This window comes from Barbus barbus, assembly GCF_936440315.1.
Source record: "Barbus barbus genome assembly, chromosome: 38".
Classification (NCBI taxonomy): Eukaryota; Metazoa; Chordata; class Actinopteri; order Cypriniformes; family Cyprinidae; genus Barbus; species Barbus barbus.
In genome coordinates, this window is record NC_136716.1 from 15,349,043 (window position 1) to 15,374,450 (window position 25,408).

Consider the following 25,408-nt stretch of genomic DNA (forward strand, 5'->3'; position numbering starts at 1 on the left):
AAATTACCATTTTGGTCTAGAGCCCTGTCATGTTCAATTTAATCTTCGTATTACAACAATAAAAAACATTTTATTTATAAAAAGCTATAGCAGCAACACTAATATTAGCAGTAAGCAAAATAAACGTAGAATGTCTAATGTTTTCCAATGGAGAAAATGAAGGACAAGGAGTCATATCAACTTCATTTTTAACTACAGTTTTAGTAGGTTTATAAGCTGTTTAATAGGCGAAAGAGTGAAGAATAATTCACTGGATAATGTTAATTCACGGAATAATATTCTCTGGAATATTGGAATATAACAAGCATTGTATTTTATTGCATTTCTCAACTGGCATGCTCTAAATTATGCTGCTGACAGCGCGGTTTATATGCCTTTACACAGAACTATAGGCTACTCAAACTGCGATCGATTGCAGAGAATTTCCATAGTTGTATTAATTTATATGTTTATAAACGAAATAATGGTTATATAGTAAGTGTTAATACAATTTAGGGTGCTTCAAAAAAGTGAATCTTGTTAAAAGTTACATGCAGTGGCCGTGCTGAGCATTTCTTGAGCATCAACCGCTGAGTGAACTGCAATATGAAAGCGGCTTTACAAGACTAATGATGAGCATATAGACAACAGAGAGAGAATTAAATTCAATGCTTTTATTTCCAACATGCAATCATTCATGCAAAGTTACGTCTTTATTTGGAGAGGACTTGACAGATTATCTACATGACTCCGACTTCACGAGACTAATAGACCACAGAGAGAGAATTCAATTCAGCGCTTTTATTTCCAACATGCGCTAATTCATGGCTGTGTTATTTCAGGCAAAGTTATATCTTTATAGGGACAGGGCTTGACAGAGTATCTTATTTATCATATTTCTTAAATGCCTGATATGTAGTTTATGCAACTTGGCTCTATGTAATACATCTAATTTGTGCATTAATGACTGTAATATTAAATAGTTTACTAACTACAGCAAATTGAGTACCTGCACGCCGTTGTTGTTGTCTCCCCTCCCCTCAGATGCGCTGCAATTGCGATCCTGCGCGCAATTCTCAAAACGTCCACAAGATGGCGGTGTTTATTGGTGAATCCGATATTACAAAACCGATATCCGATTATGGAAAAATGCTTAAATATCGGGAAAAATATTGGTAAATCGATATATCGGTCGATCTCTAGTTGTAATATGTACATAAGTGTCATTTTGCTTTTTCTCATGTAAAACAACTTTGCATCCCTCTTTCTTTTGCAGACGGTGTCCTAAGCCATGGGGGCCTTCTTGGACAAACCGAAGACAGAGAAACACAATGCTCACGGAGCGGGCAACGATCTGCGCTTCGGCCTGAGCAGCATGCAGGGCTGGCGGGTAGAGATGGAGGATGCGCACACAGCCGTTGTGGGTCTACCGCACGGCCTGGACGACTGGTCCTTCTTTGCAGTGTACGACGGTCACGCAGGCTCCCGCGTAGCCAACTATTGCTCCAAACACCTGCTGGAGCACATCATAACCAGCAACGAGGACTTCCGTTCGGGGCCCGACTCCGTGGAGGGCGTTAAAATCGGCATTCGTTCTGGCTTCCTGAAGATCGACGAGTACATGCGCAACTTCTCAGACCTACGTAACGGTATGGATCGTAGCGGCTCCACGGCAGTCGGCGTGCTGGTGTCCCCTGAGCACCTCTATTTCATCAACTGCGGAGACTCCCGTGCCGTACTCAGCCGCATCGGACAGGTACGGTTCTCCACACAAGACCACAAGCCGTGCAACCCACGTGAAAAAGAGCGTATTCAAAACGCAGGAGGTTCTGTGATGATCCAAAGGGTGAATGGTTCACTTGCTGTGTCACGCGCCCTGGGGGACTATGACTACAAGTGTGTGGATGGGAAGGGTCCCACTGAGCAGCTGGTATCTCCGGAACCGGAGGTGTTTGAAATCCCACGTGTTTCTGAAGAGGATGAGTTTGTGGTGCTCGCCTGCGATGGCATCTGGGATGTGATGAGCAACGAGGAGCTGTGTGATTTTGTGCGCTCTCGGCTAGAAGTGTGGGATGACTTGGAGAAGGTCTGCAACTCTGTGGTGGACACCTGTTTACATAAGGTTAGGACATCACAGCAGAAGTCTCAAGCATGTTTCATCCAAAAAATGAACAATGTAATTTACTCATTAACCCTCATTTACCCTCATTAACATTTAGTTACCTTAAACATTTAGGAGCCAAATTACTTCAAAATCGCTTGAAGAAGCACTTCTGTCACTAGTGATCTTGATTGTATTTGTGCCATAAAATATGACTGTTCTAGGGATGTAACGGTATGAAAATTTCTGATCATGATTATAGTGACACAAATTATCCCGGTTATCAGTATTATCACGGTGTTGTTAATGTGCTGGAGATGTTCAAAAAGTACCGACACAAGTTTTATATTTAAAAAATCAACAAACAATAAATAAAATGACTTTTTGTTTGCATAATCACTAAAGCAATAACATTACCAATGATGTTCTTATTTTAAATGACAACTTGACTGACAACAGTTTAATAGCATGTTCAAATATCTAATGTAAATTTTCAAATAAAGCATTGAAAAAGTTTCATAAAAAGCTAAACCTCACATTTCAGCCTTTAAATAAAGAAAACGCTTGTCAAAATGATAATTGATTAATAAATGGTTATGTATTTTATCTGTTCCATAAATAATTCTAGATAACTTAACTGAATTGTTTAAATATGTAGAATCCACATAAGCTTGTTTTTCATCAACCGGTCAATATTTAGGCTACAGCAGGACATGCAAATTTGGTCCATTTTTGGCCAGACAGAAACGGCACACAGACTGAATGTAAAAGTCTCTGTAAATCCACCCTCTGACAGCAGGTGGCGCTTATGGAAAAGCTGAATTACAGCCGTTTTCTGTAAACTCCGTGGACAAAGCAGAGCGATTAAGAACACTTCTTTAGGTCTTACATGGAGCAAAGATAAAAACAAAATGCCATCAAATCGTTTCTGATGACAGATCGTTTCAGAACCTTCAGACAGAGGTACATTTATATAATTAATTACTTCATAAATTAATTTGTATAATTCCCTCAGCACTCTTAAAACCTCCCAGCTTTTCCACCCTATTTTCACTCAAAACAAAACTACTCTGCTGCTGTGCACTCGTGAGACTGTTACTTAAAACTGTGCTTTATGCTACAGTATTCATTTATCGTGAGCTGTTCAAGTTGCGGTAATCGAATACGGTTTTAATGATAATTAAAAAATGAAACGGTAATAATAACCCTGGGGAATTTTATCATGATTTATCATCAAACCGGTAATCGTTACATTCCTACTCTGTTCTAGAAGAATATTTCTAGAACAGCACAATAAATTGATTCAACCTACGGTATAGGGCTGAATAAAAAAAATATTGATTTTTCGATTTTAATCTAGCCTGTATTCATTTAACGAGCTGAACATTGAAGCGCACCTCCCATCTAATAGCCTAAATCGCAATAAGCTTTGTGCTGTTACTTTTGACATAATACAGTGTCACATTTAAAATTCTGTCCATTTTATTTTATTACAGTATTCGAACAATAAATGCCGTTTTGGTGCGGTTTAATTTGGAGTGACAGATCGCTGTGGCGCCTCAGTTTAAGAGAAGCATGAACTCTAGAGAGGAGCGTTTTGCTAAATATATGCCGCATATAACATTATAATTTTTATTACTGTTCTTCAGTGTTTAGTTTAAATAAAATCAAGTTTTTATGACAGCCACCATTTAAATTAAAAAAATGAATTGAAGTAGAAATATAATTATGTAATTGTAACTTTATTATTATAACTTCATTGAGTGTAATTTAAGCGTTTGTATAGTTAATTTTAACCTTCAGTATTATAGTAATGTAGTACCAACTGACTTTCATGTATATTTTACAGCATTAGTTGAATGATTGTTTTTTTTTTTTTTTTCTTGAAAAAAAAAATGTGGTTGTACTGTACTTGATATATATACAAAATAATCAACATTTGAATCAAATCGGACGCTTGTGAATCAAAATCAAATAGAATCATGAAATTTGTCAAAACCCAGCCCTCCTGCAGTGACGACACAACTTCAATTTCATAATTTTATTTTATTTTTTTTAAATATTGTTAATTTTAGAACCACTGACTCATTAAAATGAAACCATTTGCCAGGGTCATATGTTTTTAAATTAGACTTGTGTGCATTAGCTGTGTGCATTAAAACTCAAACTGAGTAAATTACTTTTTTGGGTCAACTTTTTTTTTTTTTTTTTTTAAATCTTGTTTTTTTGTCCTAGTGGGTACCCTCTAAGTCTATTTATTCTGTTTTACATTAGTTGCATGGCTTTAAGAAGCCAAACCATTGAGTCTTTATGTAATCTTTACAGTCCTGCTAGTCTCATTAGACAGACATGCTGTGTATGACTCGTGATTCTATTAAAACAATCCCCACTCCCCTTTCCACGCTGCTTTTATGCGTTTCATTGATGGTCTCATGGCATTCAACAATCCAAACCCTCCAATACCCTCCAAAAACACACACAAGCCTTTTGCCTGTGTAGACACCAGCTCTCCAGATGCTCAGACAGAGCCTGGGACTTTGTGAGTGATGTCACAGCTCTTGTATCTGGCATGGATTTGCTCAAGTTGATGTCAGAGCTTTCCGTTATTAGTCTGTAACCTTCTTCATGCTTTTTCACGATGTGTGGCTCATATATATATTGGAAACTTAAGCTTTTTTCCCCCATCCACTTGGAAGATTTTTCACTGTTAAGGCCTGCTTAGTATCTAACTATGAATAGATGTCACAAATTTCCATCCCAGGTAAATATTTGTCGAAAACGGAGGCGGTCTAGATTTAAAGTTTTTTACAATAGAAGCGTGTGACGTTGCGAACACTTGCTTGACAGGTTGGATTTTTGTCTAATGAACTGCCTTTTTTTTTTTTTTTTAAACATACCATCTTCTTTTTTTGTTAACCAGGGAAGCCGTGACAACATGAGTGTTGTTCTAGTATGTTTCCCCAATGCACCGAAGGTATCAGAGGAGGCTGTTAAGAGGGAGGCAGAGTTGGACAAGTTCCTGGAGGCACGTGTGGAAGGTAAGAGGCAGTACTTGTTAATTTGTCAGCCAGTTTTCTGCATTGTACATCCAGTGTGGTGGAAAAGGCCATCTTGTAATTCAAAAAGTACTAATACCAGACCTCAGTGTCAGTCATGGGGTTTAAAATTGCTCTGTGTGAGCACTGTTTGGATTGCAGTTCTCCTCTTATGCCTCTGGTTCTTATCTTTCAACATTCTGGCATGTTCTAAACTATCTGGAGGCTCGTAGGCTCTGTCCTGGATGGGGAATATATTCATTCTGAAAACAATTCTAGTGTTTTTCCATTTGACATGTAGTTAGGACAGCTGTAATGAAACCTGTTTGGCATTCTTTCTCTGGCTGGATATTATTTTTCTCACACTGCCTCGATAAGTGGGATGGTTGATCCTGTGCTTACATCATTCTAAGGTTTCACGGCAGCAGTCACAGTGGAGGAAACGCTCCAGGCTTCCATTAGCAGTGTGTTGCCCTACATGTGTAATATAATTGTCTCTCTCTGCAGAAATCATGGAGAAGTCAGGGGAGGAAGGCATCCCAGATCTAAGCCATGTCATGCACAACCTTCGCCCTGAGAGCATCCCCAACCTGCCACCGGGTGGTGGTCTCGCTAGCAAGTAGGGGTCCAAAATTAAGTTACATTTGTCCTTGTGGTTCTTCATATTACATCTATGCTGATCAAAGCAAATTTTTTAATTGCCCTACTATAGTGTTAGGGCTGGTAAACCGCAGACACATGGCGGTGTAATATTATATTGATATCTGGGTCATGATAAAAAAATAAGTGATTCTTCTAGTGTTGAATTATTTAAAGGTGCCATAGAATGCATTGATACAATATTTGAAATTGTTCTCTGATAGAAGGTATGTGGCTTAGGTAAGGGGAAAAAATCTCCAGAAACGCTTTTACATGTGCATTTACAACCCTTGGATTTGTCCCTAGAATTAAATGGTCTGTTATTACCTTATTTGGAAGGGTCATGAATAAAAATGTTGAGCTCGGCTCTGACTGGCTGTTTCACAGTGCGGCTCAATGTTGAGCTCTGCTCTGACTGGCGGCTCATTTCAGTAGCTCACAGGAAGGAAACAATACTTTCAATACTTTCTTGCGCAGTTATATCGTTGGGTAATTCTACTGTAAATAAAATGCGGGCATCAGGGAGCCGCTTTTAATATGCTGGGCATTGAAACTGCTTGGGAATGCACGATCGCGTTTTACTTTCAGTTTCGAGATTCGCGATCACATGTACTTTATACTATGGAGCGGCAGTACTTACCACACATTTCACAAGATCAGATACTTGTCAGTGGTGCTCAGGATCTGTAAATCATTCGCCATCATCCTCAGTCATCTCTCCTTACTCTGTTTATGTAGTAAGTGAAATCTTATGTACTGTAACAGGCTACAGCTAGCAAGGAGCTAATCATGTCCCTTTAGTGGCTCACGTTATTTTATTAAAACACGTTATTTGTTTTCCGCACCTTTCTGAATACAGACACCAACCCGTCCCTGCACTTCACTGCCCCTGCACAGCCTGGAACATAACATTTATTCCCATGATCTGCCATTTTCGCTGTTGTCCTTGCTCGTATTTCTTCACAATACCTGCAGAACTTCTGATGGTTCGGTTGGCTGCTGGCCTAGGACATGGGCAGGTATTATGCAAATGTTGGGGGCGTAACTATTAGTGATCCCGAGTGTTATGTTCTGATGTGTTATGGTCTTTTTTTTATTCACGAGATTTACATAAGGAGGAGGAAACAATGGTGTCTGAGGCTCATGTCATTTGCATGTACAGAACTCTTATTATTCAACGATGCCAAGGTAAAGACAGTTTTCCATTCTATGGCACCTTTAAAACCGTAATATGTTGCTGAATTGTTATTTGAATAGAAATAATATTGCGCTTTGGTCTTCAGAGGTTTGTAATTATTTTTTGTCTTTATCAATATCTGATAGTATTGATCATAGACTGATTAATTAGTTTAGTAGTGCATGCTAATTTTCTTTTTTTCCAGTTTAGCACTTAGTATTGTACACATTATAATGTTGTGATACCTAAATTCATAGCACACCATTTTATTTCTCATTCAATTAGACATAATTGTATAGAGTCGGTGTTGCCAATTTAGCAATTTTGTAGCTAGATTTAGCGACTTCCCCACCCCTCTTGAGACTTTTAAAAAAAATTTGGGGACAAAAATAGCAACTTTTTGGACCAACTTTATCTATATTCTCATCTTGCCCACTGATCTATATTCATCTTTATATAGATCAGTGAATTTGCCATTGTGATGTCATCTAGTGACATTTAGCTACCAGTTTTAGCTACTTCCAATTGAAAGCAGTTGGCAACACTGTATAGAGTTTTAATTTTAACCATCTCAAATATTGGCCATAACATAAAAATTATTTCTGGCTTATTGGTATAAAATAAGAATTTTATATTTAAGTGAAAATTTTATCTTTGTTATATAATTCTATAAAATATAATACTATATTATATAAATATTGAGAAAATTAACAAAATATTTATTCGATGTTTGAGAATATACCATAAAGGTGGGGGAAAAAAATAAAAAAAATTGTATATTAGATTCAAGAGGTAAAATATAGCTGTACATTTATTACTCCTACTATATAATGTGTAATTATATTTTTATTTTTAAAAAATTATATTTTAAAGTATCTATATTTATGTAATAATTAACAAAAATATTGATTCTTGGTGCAAAAGTTTTTTTCATCTATCCCCCTATGTAATGTGCAAAAAAGTGATTTATTTGTGGTTCTGTGGTTTTGCTGTGGACCATATAAACTTCTCACTATTATCTTCAGTAGGGTGTTTAGAGTTGTCTAATCTGTCTCTCTTCTCTCATCCAGACGTAGTGTAATTGAGGCCGTTTACAACAGGCTAAACCCACACAGAGAAGAAGATGGGGTGAGTGTTTCCTTGCTGTTTTTATCTCATAAGAACAGAACAAAAGGTCACTTGAGTCTTCTTGCTTAGACTTAAGTCCATCCATTTACTCATCATCTTACAGTACTTTTAATGTATAACACCTGCAAATATTTTGACTTAATATAGATCTAGGTGACGCATTCATGCATACATTTACTCCCTTGATCATTTGCGAGTGATACATTTAGCAAGTGATTAGCAAATGTCCTACTTAGGGAAGCATATCTGGTACTCAGAGATGGATTTATATATAGGGCAGATTAAATATCCAAACACCACTATCTTTAAAAGCAGTGCCTCTGCATTTAAGATTTAAATGCAAGGCTTTTTGTGCAGGCCTTGGCTTTGTTTGTCCGTCTGTGCTTGTGCCACTCTGCGACGGTTTGTATTTGTGTCCACATCTTGGTAATGCTTACTTCAGCGAGTTTATTGCTCTAAGACTTGTGAGAAGAGACGTGTGTTGACAAGCACCTGCATCTTTTGTACCCTTGCGCGCACACACAGACTAACACTCATTCGCCACACATTTTATCGCTCCTCAAGCGTGCTGCTTTCTAAATGAAAAGGCAGTGTAAGGTCATGGGCAGGTGGCCCGTTCTTAGTGGGGTCTCTTAACCTGCTCTGTCCACTGACACTGGCGTCTTGCACCAGGACAGCCAGGGAGGAGCAGCCGGCGGTGAGGAGGAAGAAGGCAGCTCCGCCGCCGCCCACCTGCTGGAGGCGCTACGACAGTTCCGGCTTAGTCACCGAGGTGAATACCGCCAAGTGCTGGAGCAGGCGCTTTCCAGTTACCGGCTGTCCTGCTGGACAGGCGCCTCGACACGGACCGACCCCAAGGAGGAACCTCCCTCGCCCCCTCCGTCCCCGGCCACTGAACCCCTCAGCTCTGAGGAGGGACAGGACGAAGCCGCTACGTCACAGTCTCTGGACGAGCTCTCTGGCGCCCCCACTGCATGACCCTATTTAGTACCCACTAAACCCAACCCTGCTATCAAACCCCTTTCCCCAGACCTGCTCTCTGGCCCAGATTGCTAGGTTGCTTTTGGCAATCTTCCTCCTTAAAGCACTTCCAGTGCAGGTTTTTGGTTATCTTTATGGATTTGTAATGGCACTTTGGGTGGATGTTTTGTGTTTGTGATCCCTGTAAACAGTAGAAGTCACATACAGAGGAAGTTTTGCGGAGAGTTCTTATCACTAAAAACCTGCTCTGCAACTGCAAGTGAGTTTAACCTTGGCATATCCCAGCTCTGTCTGCAGTAAGCACTTTCACATCTCTGCACCTAGCCTAGTGTTTTTTAAAATGAGACATGGAGGTGTAATCTAATGAAGTGTTAGAGTTCACCTAGACGTGAAAATTGTCATCTACTCACCGTCATGTCATTCCAGACTTAAATGACTTTATTCTATGGAACACAAATATATTTTGGAAGATTTGTTTTGTTTGTCTTTTTTTGTTTTGTTTTTAGATTTAGTTTAGTTTTTTGCACAATCAAAGACTTTAATTGCATAGGTGAAAAACATTGTTTTCTTGTGTACTGCAAAAGTAAGTCCTACAGGTTTGGAATGACACGAATGGTAAATAATTCATTTTTGGTGATCTGTCCCTTTTAAGGAAATTTGAATACTGTTAGGTCTGAATGATTTGATCAGCACTGTTTCACACCCAAAGAGTTTACCCATGTAAGTAGTTAACCATTTGAAATCACAATGGTCTAAGTGGACAATCTGGGCAGTGCCAAGAATACACACAACTGTTTGCTCTCGTGCCATGCGATGCATGTGTACTCCGTATTCTGGGTTGTCACGTGGCTGATAATAGTTATAGGATATTAACGTACTGTAGTAAACATCAGGTACAGCTTCTATTATGCTCTTTATGTAGTGTGCTTGTGTGTATGTGAATCAAAAGTTTGAAATGCGAGATTCACTGATCAAAAGCAATTCTTTCACCATTTTAAAGGGAACTCTAATGCTGTTTATGTGTGCATCTTTCTCTCTCTCTCTCCATATCTCTTTCATAACGGTTTATAATTTGAGCTGACCTCTTAAATATGATTGTCCTGTGTCTGCTCTTTGAGTATTCACAGTTAACTCTACAATCCAGGTGTGTCCTTGAGGAAGAAGCACAAAATGGAAATGCACTGGCTTTATAAGCATGGACCGTATGAGATTATAGAAGCTTACACAATCATTTGTTCTTGCAAAATTCCCCTTTCGCCTGTTGTGCTGATGCAATCAGTCAATGACTTTACATTTGCAATGTAAAAGTCTTTCGTTGAGAGGGGACAGTACAGACTGCTTTACCTTTAGAAGGACTTAATGCAATCTACACATTAGGCAACGCTGCTACATGATCATTCGTGAATGTCTGTACACTGCAGTATTTGCACAGGGCTTCTTATCTTATTCTTATGACCCGAGGTTTTGGAAAGCAAGCTGATTTCTGTCCATGTGGATTGTCATATCGCAAATTATCTGATGTTCCAAACTACTTTTGTTTTCTTTGGCTGATTTATCAAGCCATTTGAAGCTGATTGCTTTGTTGATTTGGAAGTTAATGCATAACACAAACTATATAATCCTCTTAACAGTTAGCGTAAGTGCATGCATAATGCTGCCATTGTTATATTAAACTAATGTTACTAATATACAGGCTCAGCAGAATCGGAGGGCTTAATTGTCCATAGAGCAGTATTTGCTACTTTAGGTTTTGATTTTTTTTTTTTTTCTGGGCAAAGGTTTGTATTCATTTTGTGTCACGCTGAAGTTCAAAATAAATCAAATTCAACTATTGATATCTGTCTTTGCTCCCATTCATTATTAAATTTGAGAGCACACCACACAAAATACTGAGTCTCATGAGCACTTTAATAGCTCTTGTAAGAACTTGTTCACTCTTAACTACCCTTCATAATCAGATATGGCTTATGTTCTTACTCATGAGCCTTGTTTAGTGGAAGTTTGAGGCTTGAGGTAAGTGAGCTTCAAATGTGCCTTAATCATTTAAAAGCAGGGGAAAATAGTTTTCTTTTCAGATGGAACACACAGATTAATGTAACCTCTCCTATTTTGGTTTTATGCTGTTTTAATGTTATTGGATAGTTTTTTGGCCCACTGTCTACATTTGAGTCACCTGTAGGTTTGGTTTAAAAGTTTGGGGTCTGTATTTGATGATTTTCAAAAACATTGTTGAGAATGAGAAGTCTCTTATGTTCACCAAGACTGCATTTATTTGATCAAAAATACATTAATACTGTGAAATATTGCATCCTTGCTTAATAAAATTACATTTTTAAAATAAGTGATGATAATCTTACTGACCCCAAACTTAATTTTTTCCCTATCAGAACTATGTAAAACCATGTCCATGCTTCATTGAATTGGAAAATTAGGAAATCTTCCTTTTGTCTCCTTTTCTTGTCTTTTACACCCTCACAAGTTTCATTGTTTCTTTTACGTCCCCAGTTTTCTCTAGTGAGTGTTTTACCAGTTTTAATTTTTCTCTATTTGCTCATTTCTTTCCCTTTCTTGTTTTTTCCCTGTCGCAGAGCGGAGGTGACCTGGACGACCCCTGGTAGCCCGAGCAGCCAACGGCTTCTGAACCACATGAGAATGTCCTCAGTTCACACAAGAAAACCCTCGCTCTCACACTTTTTTTGGTTTCAATTCGGAGGGCGTCATAGGAAATGTTAAAACGACGAGTCTGGGAATGCATACGCTTGTTTTTAAAGATGAGAAAACTACAGAAATGTTATGTTGTTGTTGTTTTGTTTTGTTTTTTAGAACTGCATTGTATGGTAGAGAAATTTATTTTTACTCCCCCCACCCCCTTCCTCCTGAAATCTGTGTCCATTACACAGAAGTTGCTGGATGCTAATTTGGAGGCATGAACTCTGAACTCAGCTGGAGGAGGGCAGGGCCAGCGAGCTCTGAGAGGGACAGGGACCCTCGTTCAGATGCGGCTCTTTTTGAACCCTTTCACATCATGCATGTGCAGCTTTTTGGAGGCATGATCTCAGTTCTTGTTCACCGTTTCTGCCACCCTCTTCTTTAACCCTGCGACTCTTAACAGGCTCTATCCCACCAGCTGGACAGCAGCCACACAAATGTAATGTATCTGTTGTGGATTTTTCTTTCTCTCTTTTGGGGCAGAGGCAGCTTTCTAATATTGTCATTCATTTTAGTGCTTGCTGTTAAACATGAAAATTAAAAAAGAAAAAAATCCTAGGACGCTCTTGAGACTCAAATCTTGACAGCAGGAGATTATTGCAAACCCGCTATGAATTTGGAGGAGCTTGTCACGGTGACTTTCTCACAGTCGCCTCAGAGACAGTACATAAAAACTGAACTCCTTCACCTCTTTTTCGCAGTACTCTTTGTTCCCTGCTCTCCCCATCAGCTTGCCTTCTGGTTTGTGGTTTTCTCTAACAAAATAGTCGAATTTCAAATAGTTTCCCCCTCTATCATTTTGACTCGGCATTTTTAACTTTTTTTTTATTACAAATTATATGGCATAATTGGTATTGTTTGATTGCACTCACATTTGATTACAAAAATACAAAAACTATATGAAAGAAACTGAGAAGGTAGAGTATTTCTAAAGTGAAACTGCAGAAATATGTATGTGTATATAGCTATATATATAATTTTTTTCTCCTTTACCAGCGGAGTGAAAGAGTGGGAGAGGATGCTCTCTCCTCAGACTGGCTGATAGGTACTTGAATATTCATTGAATGGTTCCGGGTTTTTTTTTTTTTTTGTTGGTAATCCTTAATGTAGGATTGTATTTGAATCGTGCCTGTAAAAGGCGAACCATGCTGTAAGGGTGTAATTGCAGGACAGTTGGCTATGAATGAATGTACCCCTTATACACACTGATACACAATGCATATACCTTCACGCACCCAGCTGTACATGCTCATGCGTAACAATTTCATATGTGCATTTATTGTTTGATTAGCTTCATCGTATACATTCACGTTCTTACTCCATGTACTTCACGTGTGAGTTTTTTTCTGCGCTGTGCGATCATTGGACACAGACGTGCTCTGGAGGCACTTTTCTTCCTCCTTTTTGTTTTTGGTTGATTATTCATCGACTTCACCTGCTCTGGTGTGTAGCTTTAAAATGAGTGTTTAATTGAATTTTATGAGATGATTATGTATGTGTATATATTTTTGCAGTTCTCCCCTCTTCTGGTACACATAACTTGTAGCCATATGCTGGAAAGCTTCATTTTAGGATGAATAGATTGAGTCAGTTTCCAGTCGAGATGGTAAAGAGATATATTTTGTGCGGTGAGTGCTCAAGGACACTCATTTGCGTTGTGTATATCAACAATTATTGATGCATAGATTAATTGAGACAAAGTATTTTATTTATTCCAAGCGTGTTGGCTTAAGAAGAAAGGGTTTCGCCGGAGGGGGAAACTACTGTCCCGTGTTTTGGAGAGTGTGATCGAATTCTCTTGCTCTCATGTCCTTCCTCTCTTTCTCTCTGATTCTCTCTAACCACCTAACGAGCCCATGTAATGAACGTCCCCAGTATGATGTTGTGATGTTTCAGTAGCAAACAGTGAATACGATCTGTTCTCCTTAATAAAGGATTGCTAAAGTTTGATGTTAACACACTGACTTGCTTGTGTTTGAAATGTTATCTCACAATTTTCCAGGAGGGGAATGAAAGGTTCACATCTTGAATATTTATGAAATTACGGTTTGTTTTGATTTTGTTTTCTGGCAAACTCTGTCCACCTTATGTTTTAACGCAGAAGCTATTGTCTGTGAAAGTGTGAGACTTCCAATTCATTTGCAGCTGTAGATTTGCATTAGCCATCAGTGCCCTTTTGTTTTCAGAAGTACTTTTCCCATTCATTTTTGGCGTGGTATACTTTTCCTTGGATTTCTTTGCAGATTCATGGGTAATGTAGTCATTTCACCATGATTTACATTGCCAAACACAGTTAAAATAAAGCATATACCTTCACCAAAGCATATACCTTTAGGTAACGTATAGTGTCTGTCCACTTTCTCAGAGCCCATTAGAGTATTTTTTTCCAACGGGGACTTTTATAGACTTCTTTAAAAAAAAAAAAAAAAAAAAAAGTTAAAACCATGAAATCAGTTAAACCAACCAGCTGAGATGAATCACATTACAAACTTTGATTTGAAGCAAAAGTATTTGAAAATTGGACAAAAAGACAAAGGGATTTGATGATGGAAAGAATTACATTCTGATGGAACACTGAAAATGATCAAAATAAAAAAATATGGATAACTATAAAAACGGATTTAATTGAAGATATTGATTGTAGTATATAGAAACATTTGTGACCCTGGACTACAAAATCTCTTAGTCTTACGTGTCAATTTAAAAAAAAAAAGAGATTTATACATCAAAGCTGAATAAATAAGCTTTCCATTGATGTATGGTTTGTTAGGATTTGACAATATTTGGAGATACAACTATTTGAAAATCTGGAATCTGAGGGTGCAAAAAAAATCTAAATATTGAAGTGAAGTGACATTCAACAAGTATGGTGACCCATACTCGGAATTCGTGCTCTGCATTTAACCCATCCAACGTGCACACACACAGCAGTGAACACACACACACCGTGAACACACACCCGGAGCAGTGGGCAGCCATTTATGCTGCGGTGCCCGGGGAGCAGTTGGGGGTTCGGTGCCTTGCTCAAGGGCACCTCAGTCGTGGTATTGAGGGTGGAGAGAGCGCTGGACATTCACTCCCCCCACCTACAATTCCTGCCGGCCGGAGACTCGAACCCGCAATCTTCGGATTACAAGTCCGACTCTCAACCTCATAACTCACAATAGGCCTGTCTTCAAAGGTTTATAAGTTAATAAATATAAATCAATTCCCCTATGGGGAAAATGAATAGTATTTTTACTTCCGGAACCCAACTGCTGGCCTCTAAAGTTGCTCTCTAAAAATTCTTTGCACTACAAACCAGTGCGTTTATGATTATGATAAAATAAAACAAATTTCTCTTTGCAGTATCAAGCAGACGTTTTTTGTGCTGCTAAAATAACTGGAAGTGGATGAGAGTGGAACAATCAAGTTACAAATAAGGTGGATTGAACAACAACCTGTTTTAGAGGTACGAGTGGTTATGTCAGTGGATTGGCACAAGAGGGCGTAATAACTGAGTTAAACGAGTCAAACTTTCATTAGAGTAGCCAGTGCTGAATAAGAAAGCATGCTTTGATCCACTGAGGGCACTTTTTTTAAGCAGTGTTATTTCTTGAGTCTTTGCATTCCCCAAAGTGATTAAAATTGTGTTGATTTTATTATAGAACAAGAAACTGTGGTTTAGCTTTAGAGGCAGCAGTGTATTTCCTCTTAGTGAAAAACGGTTACCTTTTTAAAAAGATCCTGTTTCATTATGAGGATGTGTGTCACTTTACTCTGGTTGTCTGTGAATGAAGTGAGAAAAGATGAGGAACAGTGTGCATTACACCTCAGCTGACTGCACATGCTCACCTGACTGCAGGGTGTCAAGGGATCATCACCTCTCACCCCTTCCGCTAATCATCAGCAGAGACATCCTGAACTGGCTTCTTTTTTACATCTGTACCTCATTACAATGTCTCCCTCTGCAAAGTCTAAATCCCCTTAATGATCCAGTGTAGACCCACCCCCATCTAAAAAGTGTCCCTGCATGGTTACACAGTATTGTTTCCCTGGATCAGGATGCCAAACGTGGATTAAGGTAATCCACACTCTTCAGGCTGAAGCAGTGGGGAACTTGACTGGATTGTGCACAACCTCTCAGGTTTGTGGACTGGGAGATTAAGGAAGGTGGTTAAATGGTCTGAAAAGAGTTATGGGGAAACTAGTTTAGTCGAAACACCTGTTGATTGAGGCTGTATGTAAAAATAACAGTGTTGTAAAATGCCTGGTGTGGAGCAAAGCAGGAAGTATCAGAGACATGGATTTAAAGGGATAGTTCATCCCGAATTGAAAATGTTGTCATTTGTGTACCTTAAAGTCTTTTCAAACCTTTTTGAATCTGCAAGGGGGAAAAGAGGTATTTTGTCTGTATAATGAAAGTCAGTGGGGACCAGTGTTCTTTTGGACCCCATTGACTTTCATTGTGTGGAAAAAATATGGTGCTGTCAAATGATTAATCCCATCCAAAATAAATTTGTTTACATGTGTGTGTGTACACTGTGGATATTTATTATGTGTATATTTAAAGACACACACATGCATGTATATATTTAAGAAAAAAATTAAGTATAGTCAATATATTTATATATGAGGATTGATATAATGTAAATATTTTTGTGGCAAAATATATGCTGTGTGTGTGTCTTTATATATACATAATAAATATACACAGTACACATTATGTAAACTAACTTTTATTTTGGATGTGATTAATCAGGATTAATCATTTGACAGCACTAGTATATATTTATTTAAACTATGCCTTTTAAGTTGACTTTTATATCTATTTTATATCTACATTTTTATATTTAAAGACCGGGTAATAGAAGAGGGAAAAAAACTACGGTCTTAAAGATGTTTTTTTTTTTTTTTAATTTGCGTCTGCAAAAGATGCAAGCGCAACATTTAGCAAGTTTCCCTATAAAGCAAAGGAAAAGCGATGAGTGGAATGCAAAATGTGTTCTGGGTGAACTCTTAACTAAAAAGATTTTGCAGTTAAAAACACAAGATGGGAGGAAATAGAAAGGGGGGGAAAAAAATCATGGTCCAAAGATGACTTTTTAAAAAGTTAAGCTTCTTTTAATTTCTTTGAATGCAGAATGGCATTTTGGACCCTGCAAAAGACACGAGCGCAGTGGTTAAACACATCCGTTTAGCTCATGTTTTCATATAAAAACAATTGAAAAGTGTGTGACCTACCCTTAATGCCACAGAAAATGTTTCTTAACTGCAAATCAAACTCCTAGTCGCTCAGTTCCAGACACAAATCTCATTTGAGAAGATTCACGCTAGAAAATCAAACGGATCATCAGTGTAGCGAACAAATTGCCTCACTGTGTAGCTAAAAAGTCCCTTAATTGTTTAGCTCGCCTTTGCATTGGTTACTTGCGCTCTTTCAAACACCCAATATATGAGCTAGCATCATGGTTTGTGTCGGCCTGCTAAAATCCCTTAGCTCATGGGTGTATAGAGTTTGCAGTGGGGGTCTGAGTGGTTGATCGGGAGGGTGGGCGTGGGGGGTGTTAGGGATTACTCCCTTTTCCAAAGCCTAGTTACATTGCAGAAGTAAATGAGCTGCTGAAAGAATGCACCTAGGGCAGGAACAGCCGTACGTCCTGGGGGCTGAAGTTTAACCGCCACCCGATTGGTGGGATTACAGAGGAAATGAGAGGACAGCGCAGGGGACCGAGAGCCAGGTAATTCAGCTCTAATTAACCACATTCACCAACCCGCATGTATTCTTCCCCACCTTTTCTTCATACCTGCAGGATTTGTTCCTACCTGTTGAGACACAGTTGCTCTGTGAATTCTGAGACACATTGTTTGGGAGCAGAATGTTGCACGTTTGGAATAGAGTTTATTTTGCAGGTCGCTGTAAAAAATCGCAGCTCTTGCGAGCAGCAGGTGTTGTACGGCTAACGTACTTGTGTGATAAACTTTCTCTCAGTCTCATCTGACTCCGTATTTGTCAAGTGATGTTAATTACGCCGCTCCCCTGCTATGTCTTTCTCTGTTTCTCCCTCTCTGAGCTGTCACCTCTGTGTCAGTGGATATCCCTGAGTCTCAGCATGCGGCGTCCATTGGAGCTGAATGCGTCCTCCCTCTCAGCCACTGGCCCACCAGCCGGCGCTGTCCTGACATGACAGGCCATTGTGTTTGTCCAGCCAGGCCGAAACCCCTGGCCGCAGGAAGGAATTAAGAGAGGATAGGAGGGGAGAAGTAATTATGTTTAGTCACTGAATTCTGTAGATCCCTGTGTTAATTATGCGATTCATCACAAAACACTGTCAAGTCAAGTGAAAAGAACAGGAATGCCAGTGAGAGCGGATCAGAACATGACACCTCGGAGCCCCTGTGAGGTCAGGGCAGGACCGTGTGTTTGTAAGGGTAGGATAAGCTGCTCACATACACCAGGCTCCAATTACAGGTCTGCCCATTCACATGCATCTCTGCTCAGCTCGTCTGGTTTATCAGCAATTTTTTCGCAATTAATAGGGCGTGAAAATCTATGTTTGCTGTAACATGCGTCTGCTGAGGAAAAGACACACTGTACGTGGTGTAACTGACATCCCAGTGCTCTCTGCAACATGTTTCTGTATTCCAGGGGTTTTCAAATTGGGGCCCAGGGATCAACTAGGGGGTCTGCAAGAACTTTTAAGAGAAAAAACAAATCCATATATATGAAGATTTAAAAAAAAAATTGTTTTTGATTTGACATTTTTTGCCTTTATTACGATAGGACAGTGTAGAGGAGAGAGGAAGAGAAGTAGGAGAGAGAGAGGGGGGTGGGATCAGGAAAGGTCCACGAACTCGGGACGCCTAAAGCGCAACGACGCTACAGTATGTATGTATTTTAATGTATAAGTTATTATTTGTAAATAATAGAATATATTAACTAACTTCTAACTATAATGCATTGAATTAATGTCTGTATAAGTATATATTAATATAATAATATAATTAATGTATATGTATACACGCACACAAGATTAATGTATGTGTGTGTGTGATACATATATATATATATATATATATATATATATATATATATATATATATATATATATATATATATATATATATATATATATATATATACATACATACATATCGATCACTCATCGATCAGGTGCAGGAGCCTCAGTCCGCAGACCGGCTCTGAAGGAGAGAAGAGGAGGAAGTCATTTATGGGCTGAGCATGTTTCATGCCTCAGAAACCATGTTGAATTAAATAGAGTAATCACTGCTTGAGGCCACCCTCTCTCCGTTTCACTCTCTCTTTCGCTCTTTGTACCTCATTTGCTGCTGAGAGGAGTGGATTATCACTAGATCACCGCAGAGGCCGGCCCAACAAATGCACACACACTTTACTTCACCACAATCGTGTGTTTGGAGATGCTAAGGCCTGGTGTACTTCACTTTTTTAGTCACTTACTTTCGGTTAGCCAATCAAAAGCAGGTGATCAACAGTTTCATTGAGTCTGATTTGCCCATCAACCTGTTAGTCATTTGACCCCGTGTCCTGCGGCCAGCCAAAGGAGAAGAACCACAAGGTCAGAGAGATAAAAATAGTTTTGATTCAGATCAACCGAAGCGTTTAATTCTGGAGGTGCCCTCGGGCCACTTCCGTGAATGCTCTTAATCCACTTCTATTATGCACATTGCCCAATTGTGTATGTGCATTATCTGGACGCAATGTGCGCTCCTTTGGGCGGTCATTGTGAAACACAATGCTGAGTGTCTCCTGTGAGCCGTATGAATTTAGACTATGACAGCTGAGCGTGGAGACAAGGCTGTATATCTTATTTATGGGATGGAGGGAAAGGTAGCAGCAGGACATGGGTGTCATATTGAGAGACTGTGATGAGGAGGCAGAGGGAATGACTGTGAGGTGCTTCTGCCAGCACAAGCTACAGATGCCACAGAATGGACGAGCGGGGATGGTTGTAGCACTTTTTTTATTGTTGTAACTCAGTGTTTTTGTGCTGTATACTTTGCATCTTCAAATTTAGTTTCCACTGCTCAACCTTCAATTAGAAAAATTAACTTTTAAGAAAAAGGTTATATTTTAAATAAATGCTGTTCTGTTTAAATTTATATTCATCAAAGAGTCCTGAAAAAAGTATGTCAGGTTACAAAAAAAAAAAAAAAAGCAGCACAACTGTTTCCAACATTGATAACAAATCAGCATTTTAGAAAGATTTCTGAAGGATCATGTGACACTAAAGAATTGAGCAATTAAACTTTCATCACAGAAATAAATTATATTTTAAAATATATTAAAATAGAAAACTGCAATAATATTTCACAATATTATTTTTTCTGTATTTTTAATACAAAAAATATTTAAATTAAATATTTTACTGTTTAATATTTTGGGGTCAGTAAGATTTGTAGTATTTTATTCAGCGAGGATACATTAAATTGATCAAAAGTGACAGTAGAGACTTTTACAAATGTTTATTTCAAGCAAATGCTGTTCTTCTGAACTTTCTATTCACTGAAGAATTCTGGGGAAAAAAGTATCACAAAAATATTAAGGGGCACAACTGTTTCAACACTGATAATAAATTCAGATTGATTTATGAAGGATCATGTGACACTGAAGGCTGGAGTAATGGTTGCTTATTATTTGTTATTATTTTTTTATTTTGTTTATTTTGGGTGGTTGAAGTGACCGTCTTACAACAATCTCCGTTCTCCCCTACTTTTAGACCAGCAAGACAGGTATTCATTGCATTAACAACCAATGAGGCCCTCTTTAGTTTCAGTTTTGAATTGAGTAACAACTGTAATCTAGTCCTATTTGAACAGTAGTACTGCAACATCACTTTCGGTCTCTGTCTGGCCATTTCTCAATTTACACAATTGGATTGGCCACAGCAAGCAGTGTTAATTGCACTTACCAATAGCCTGTGGGCGTTACAGGGATTATCGACCTGAATCCTATTACTGCAGCTTCCCAATGATCGGAACATTTACTGATCTGTGGCTCTGAGTGCTTTATCCTACTTTACTGTTTAGAGTGGAATGTTTTAATCCAATAACAGACACAGAAGTGCAGGCCGCAGTGCTGCTTCACCGTGAGCCACCAGCGGGTGGCAGCAGTCTCCACTGCTTGCATGGGGGTCCTCTGGTGGTCTTTGAGAACCTGACAGCTCCTGTCTGTAAGGGTTTTGTAAACATGCAACATTCACAGCTTCTAATTCAGGCTTTTAGCTGCAAGCTCATTTGCAGGTGCCTCTAAGCAAAAGCAATCTGGTCAGAGGAAAGTTTACTTTAAGCCTGAGGTGCAAAACATACTTACTGAATTACCAAGGGAGTGTGCATTTGTTTTAAGGGACAGTTTATGCAGAAATAAACATGTCATCATGTATTCCTTGGAAATCTGTACGTCTTACTTTCTTTTTCAGAACACTTTATTCTTGCAGGTATTTTGAAGAATGTTTCTACTTATACAGCAAGTCAATGGGGTCCAAAACAACATTGCTCTTCATTGACTTTATTATATGGGGGAAAAAAATGCAGTTATTTTTTAGTTTTATCACAAACTTTTGTTTATATTTAAAATTTACCCTTTTGTGCTACTCAGTTTGTAACGATATTTGAGTAATTTTTTTATTTTATTTATTTTTTTTTTTTTTTGGGTTAACTTTTTTGGGGTATATATTCTGATATATATATATATATATATATATATATATATATATATATATATATATATATATATATATATATATATATATATATATAACAGAAATGAAACTATAATTCTGTCAAAAGTGTTTTTACCTCACTTTTATATATACCTTTACCTTATGTATATGACCCTGGACCACAAAACCAGTCATAAGTCAAAAGGTTTTATGAAATTGCTGAATAAATAAGCTTTCCATTGATGTATAGTTTGTTAGGATAATACAATATTTGGCTGAGATACAACTATTTGAAAATCTGGAATCGGAGGGTGTAAAAAAAATCTAAATATTGAGAAAATCACCTTTAAAGTTGCCCAAATGAATTCCTTAGCATTGCATATTACTAATCAAAAAAATAAGTTTTGATATATTTACAGTAGGAAATTAAATATAAATATCTTCATGGAACGTGATCTTTACTTAATATCCTAATGATTGTTGGCATTAAAAAATAATTTTGACCCATACAATGTATTGTTGCATTATTGCTACAAATATACCCATGATACTTATGACTGGTTTTATGGTCATATAAGTGTGCTTTACTTGTAAATACTATTTCCGTCTTTCTAAAATTTCGCATTTTTTAATGTGTTACCTGATGTTTCTTTGTATTTATTTGTGAAATTGACTGGCAAGAGACTTTTTTTTTTTCCCTTTAGTGTACTGAGGTGGAACAGTGAATAACCAGATGACTGATGGGTAATCATTAATGCATATGAAAGTAATACCTAAAGCCCTTTACTCTCAGACCTGTTCACACAGCACTCAAGAGGGGATTTATAACTGCTCACATCCTCTCGCAGTCCCCCATCACCATTCCACCTGTTACCTTTCTCTCTCTTCCATGGACAGAAATGCTTCTCTCTCTTACTTTAATCCCTGAACTTTGTCACCTTCCAAAATCTCCATCTCCCCTTTTTTTCCTCTCTCCTCTTCCCTCACATACACCTGTGGCGGTCTTATCTGCACCTGTGCTGTGTGAGTGTGGTATTATGAGATTAAGGATGGAGCTCTGATGATCGGATGCAGGTCTTAATTGGAGTGGAAGGTGTGCTTGGCTCCAGCCAGTGATTTTGACAGTATGAGTAGGGCTCAGAGCACTGATACCGGACCTGGTTGGTAGAAGGATGTCAATATAATTCTCTAATCGTTTCTGATTGGTCCAGGGAGCTCGGTTGGGATAGACGGATAAAGAAAATGACTCCCCGCTCTCTTGTATTTCAACGTCTTCACACTCTCTCCGCAAGCTTAATGATGGCCAGCTGTCCATCATAATGAAATCATAACTGAAAGGTGTTCCCAATCAGGATTGCGGATTAAGAGATTACGTTTGCATTGTCGCTGCCCATTGTGAGGGGTCAAGCCCGCGTAATTTTGGTGATGGAAGACTGGTGCGTTTCCATGCGCCATCACCCAGGTCACCCTGACTGCTTGTGGCAGGTGTGGCCGCTCTAATGACAAAAGACCATATTGATATAATTGCTCTTTTTGTGATTAATTTCATATTGTAATGGGATGGGATTTAGCAAAGCTCTCCCCAAAACTCTCAGCTTCTCATTACAGGAAGAGCCCGTCATAGTGTCTCATTGCTATGTTAATATAGGTCATCGTAGTAAATGAGCACCCATTAGGTTATTGTATTGTTGCTTCCCCTTTAGAAGTGCACCAAAACAGCCCAAATTAGGGTAAGAGGCTCATGAGAAGATTAAAAACCAAAGTTGGTTCCTCTCGTCACTTTTGCATGCACAACAAGTCCCCGGGTGATGCCTTTGGAGACTCTGAGACCGTTTCGAGCAGGTGTTCTTGCTGCACAGATTGCACTTGCTTCGGGGCATCCTGCAAGCATCCGGGGCAGCCTCATAAAAGCCTGAATTAGAGCCTCTGAATATTACATGCATGTAATGGGGTTTTAATTTGGAGATCGCCAATTCGGCGTGAGCCGTTTTACACTAGCGATTGCAACTGAGTTCCACCTGAGGATAAAGAGCACTGCAGGTAAAAATTGGATCGTAATTACAGCATGACCTCCTATCAGTTGGTCAATCCCATTCACTTGGCCATGTGGGTTGTGAAAGCACGGGGCATTGTGAGTTTGGGAGGCCGTTAACTGAAATGGCCTTTGACAAGACCCCCTTGTCACCACGCACCACTTATTGGGCCTCTTTCGCCCTGTGCATCCCGCTTTCCTCCATTGCTCTCCATTCATTCCTCCCTCCTCAGCAGGCCATCATAAAGAAACCGGCCCAACCGTTGACCCCGCCATTCAGACCGGGGCACTCTGCTGTGCCCAGCATGCTGTCTAACAAGCATCCTCGGTGCCCCATTTCTGATGGATAGAATTGCACGGGTCCCTTTGGGTCAAATGCGGGCCTGGTATATGCCCCAAAATCGAGCCAGTGTGGAAGAGGCACACCTGAATCCTCACCCTCTTAAATCAGTTTTCAAAGTTACTTCCAAGAGCACTTTTCAATTAACGAAGATGGGCTGAACCAAAAAAGAATGCATTAAAAACAATGACCGTCACTTTAAAAAAAAAAAGAAAGTTCTGCATTCTGTCAAAGCCACAATGTGCCTGTTGCATCTCTTCAAAAAGACGGCGTGTGAAGACATTACTCAATTATTGCTCCTAAGTGCCTCTTAAAATTTAAGTGCTGCGCTGTCTGTCAAGCTGCCATTATGTTTAAAGGCTGTTCCCCTTGTGTCTGTTCATCTTATCACTTTTAGGGCAATTTCATAACGGAGCAATTTAATCCACTGTGTGGATTCAATCCATCGAGTTCTCCAGCGGTATCACTGGAGTATGCACACACATGCACACAGCCAGCCAAGCAGGAGAACACTGTGTTTTCCACAGTATGTTGATGGCCGGTAAGGTCACTCTCTCTCTCTCTCTCTCTGATAGTGAAGAGTGGAAGATGAGCAGGTCTCTGTGGAGTGAATAAATGTGTAAATGCAGGTCGTTCTTCTCTAATCCACAGAGGTGGAAAAGCACTGAGCCGTTAAATAAGCAGAGAGCTGAGCCGCTTTGCTCTTTGCCTGCATATTGACCAGAGACTTAAGATGATTAATGCAGCACTTTAGCACTGCAGAGGAGAGAGTGTGTGTGAAAGACAGAGAGATGGATAGTGAGGAACAATATAGATGTTGAGAATCTTAATTGTTTTGTTTAAACGATAATGACTGCTTGAAGTCTGAGATGATGGATTTGACATGCAAAAATGTTTTTAATCAGTAATTTTGTAAATCATTCAAAAAGATACATTTACTTGAAGCTAAATTGTGTAAAATAATAATAATATGCTTGTTTTACGCATAAATCTTTTTTACAAGAAATTACACAAGAAAAAAGAAAAGTTTGTTGTCCCATATCACTAGTAAATTATTTTACTAGTTTTGAGCATGTTTTAAGCAGGGTGTTTACACCTTAAAAGACAAAAAAAAAAAAAGACAAGAAAATGATTTAAAAAAATCTAACATCAAGAGATTTTCTTTAAAAAACAGACAGTCACTATACATTGCAAGAAAATTCTAACACATATCTTTTTGCAGTAAAACATATCTAAAAACCTTTAAATTACGATCAAGCTAAATTTCATGATTTTCAGAGAATGTCTTGAATTAAGTTTATTTTTCTCATATTATGGAGAAATGATATTTCCTTGTTTTAAGCATTGGGTTTTGTTTTCACTTAAAAGGGGAAGAAAAAACTATACAAATGACTTTAACTTAATTCAAGACACACTGTCTTAACGCAAATCTTAATATTGTACACAACTTTATTATATCTAGATTAATTTTGTTAAAGTATATATTTTACTTATTTTTTAAAATGCATGTCAAATTAAAAGTTTTTTTTTTTTTTTTACAATCATTTTATTTATTGATTTATTTTTTACACTGTGTAGTGCCCACTTTCTGTGAATTTGTGAGCATG

General features: G+C 38.5%; 1 protein-coding gene across 2 annotated transcripts in view; it reads left to right on the forward strand.

Moving 5' to 3' along the window:
* The window catches only part of LOC306857834 (protein phosphatase 1B-like), a 39,578-nt gene extending 26,628 nt beyond the window's left edge, over positions 1–12,950 (forward strand). The window contains exons 2-6 of one of the 2 annotated variants that reach the window (XM_079398044.1): positions 1,256–2,101; positions 5,001–5,118; positions 5,623–5,734; positions 8,002–8,059; positions 11,629–12,950. In XM_079398044.1, the coding sequence (XP_079254170.1) occupies positions 1,271–2,101; positions 5,001–5,118; positions 5,623–5,734; positions 8,002–8,059; positions 11,629–11,658 (1,149 nt within the window). In that variant the 5' untranslated portion in view covers positions 1,256–1,270 and the 3' untranslated portion in view covers positions 11,659–12,950. Of the gene's footprint in view, positions 1–1,255; positions 2,102–5,000; positions 5,119–5,622; positions 5,735–8,001; positions 8,060–8,731; positions 10,875–11,628 lie in introns of those variants that run through there. The other variant, XM_079398043.1, reaches the window with a different exon arrangement.
* Positions 12,951–25,408: the final 12,458 nt, after the last annotated feature.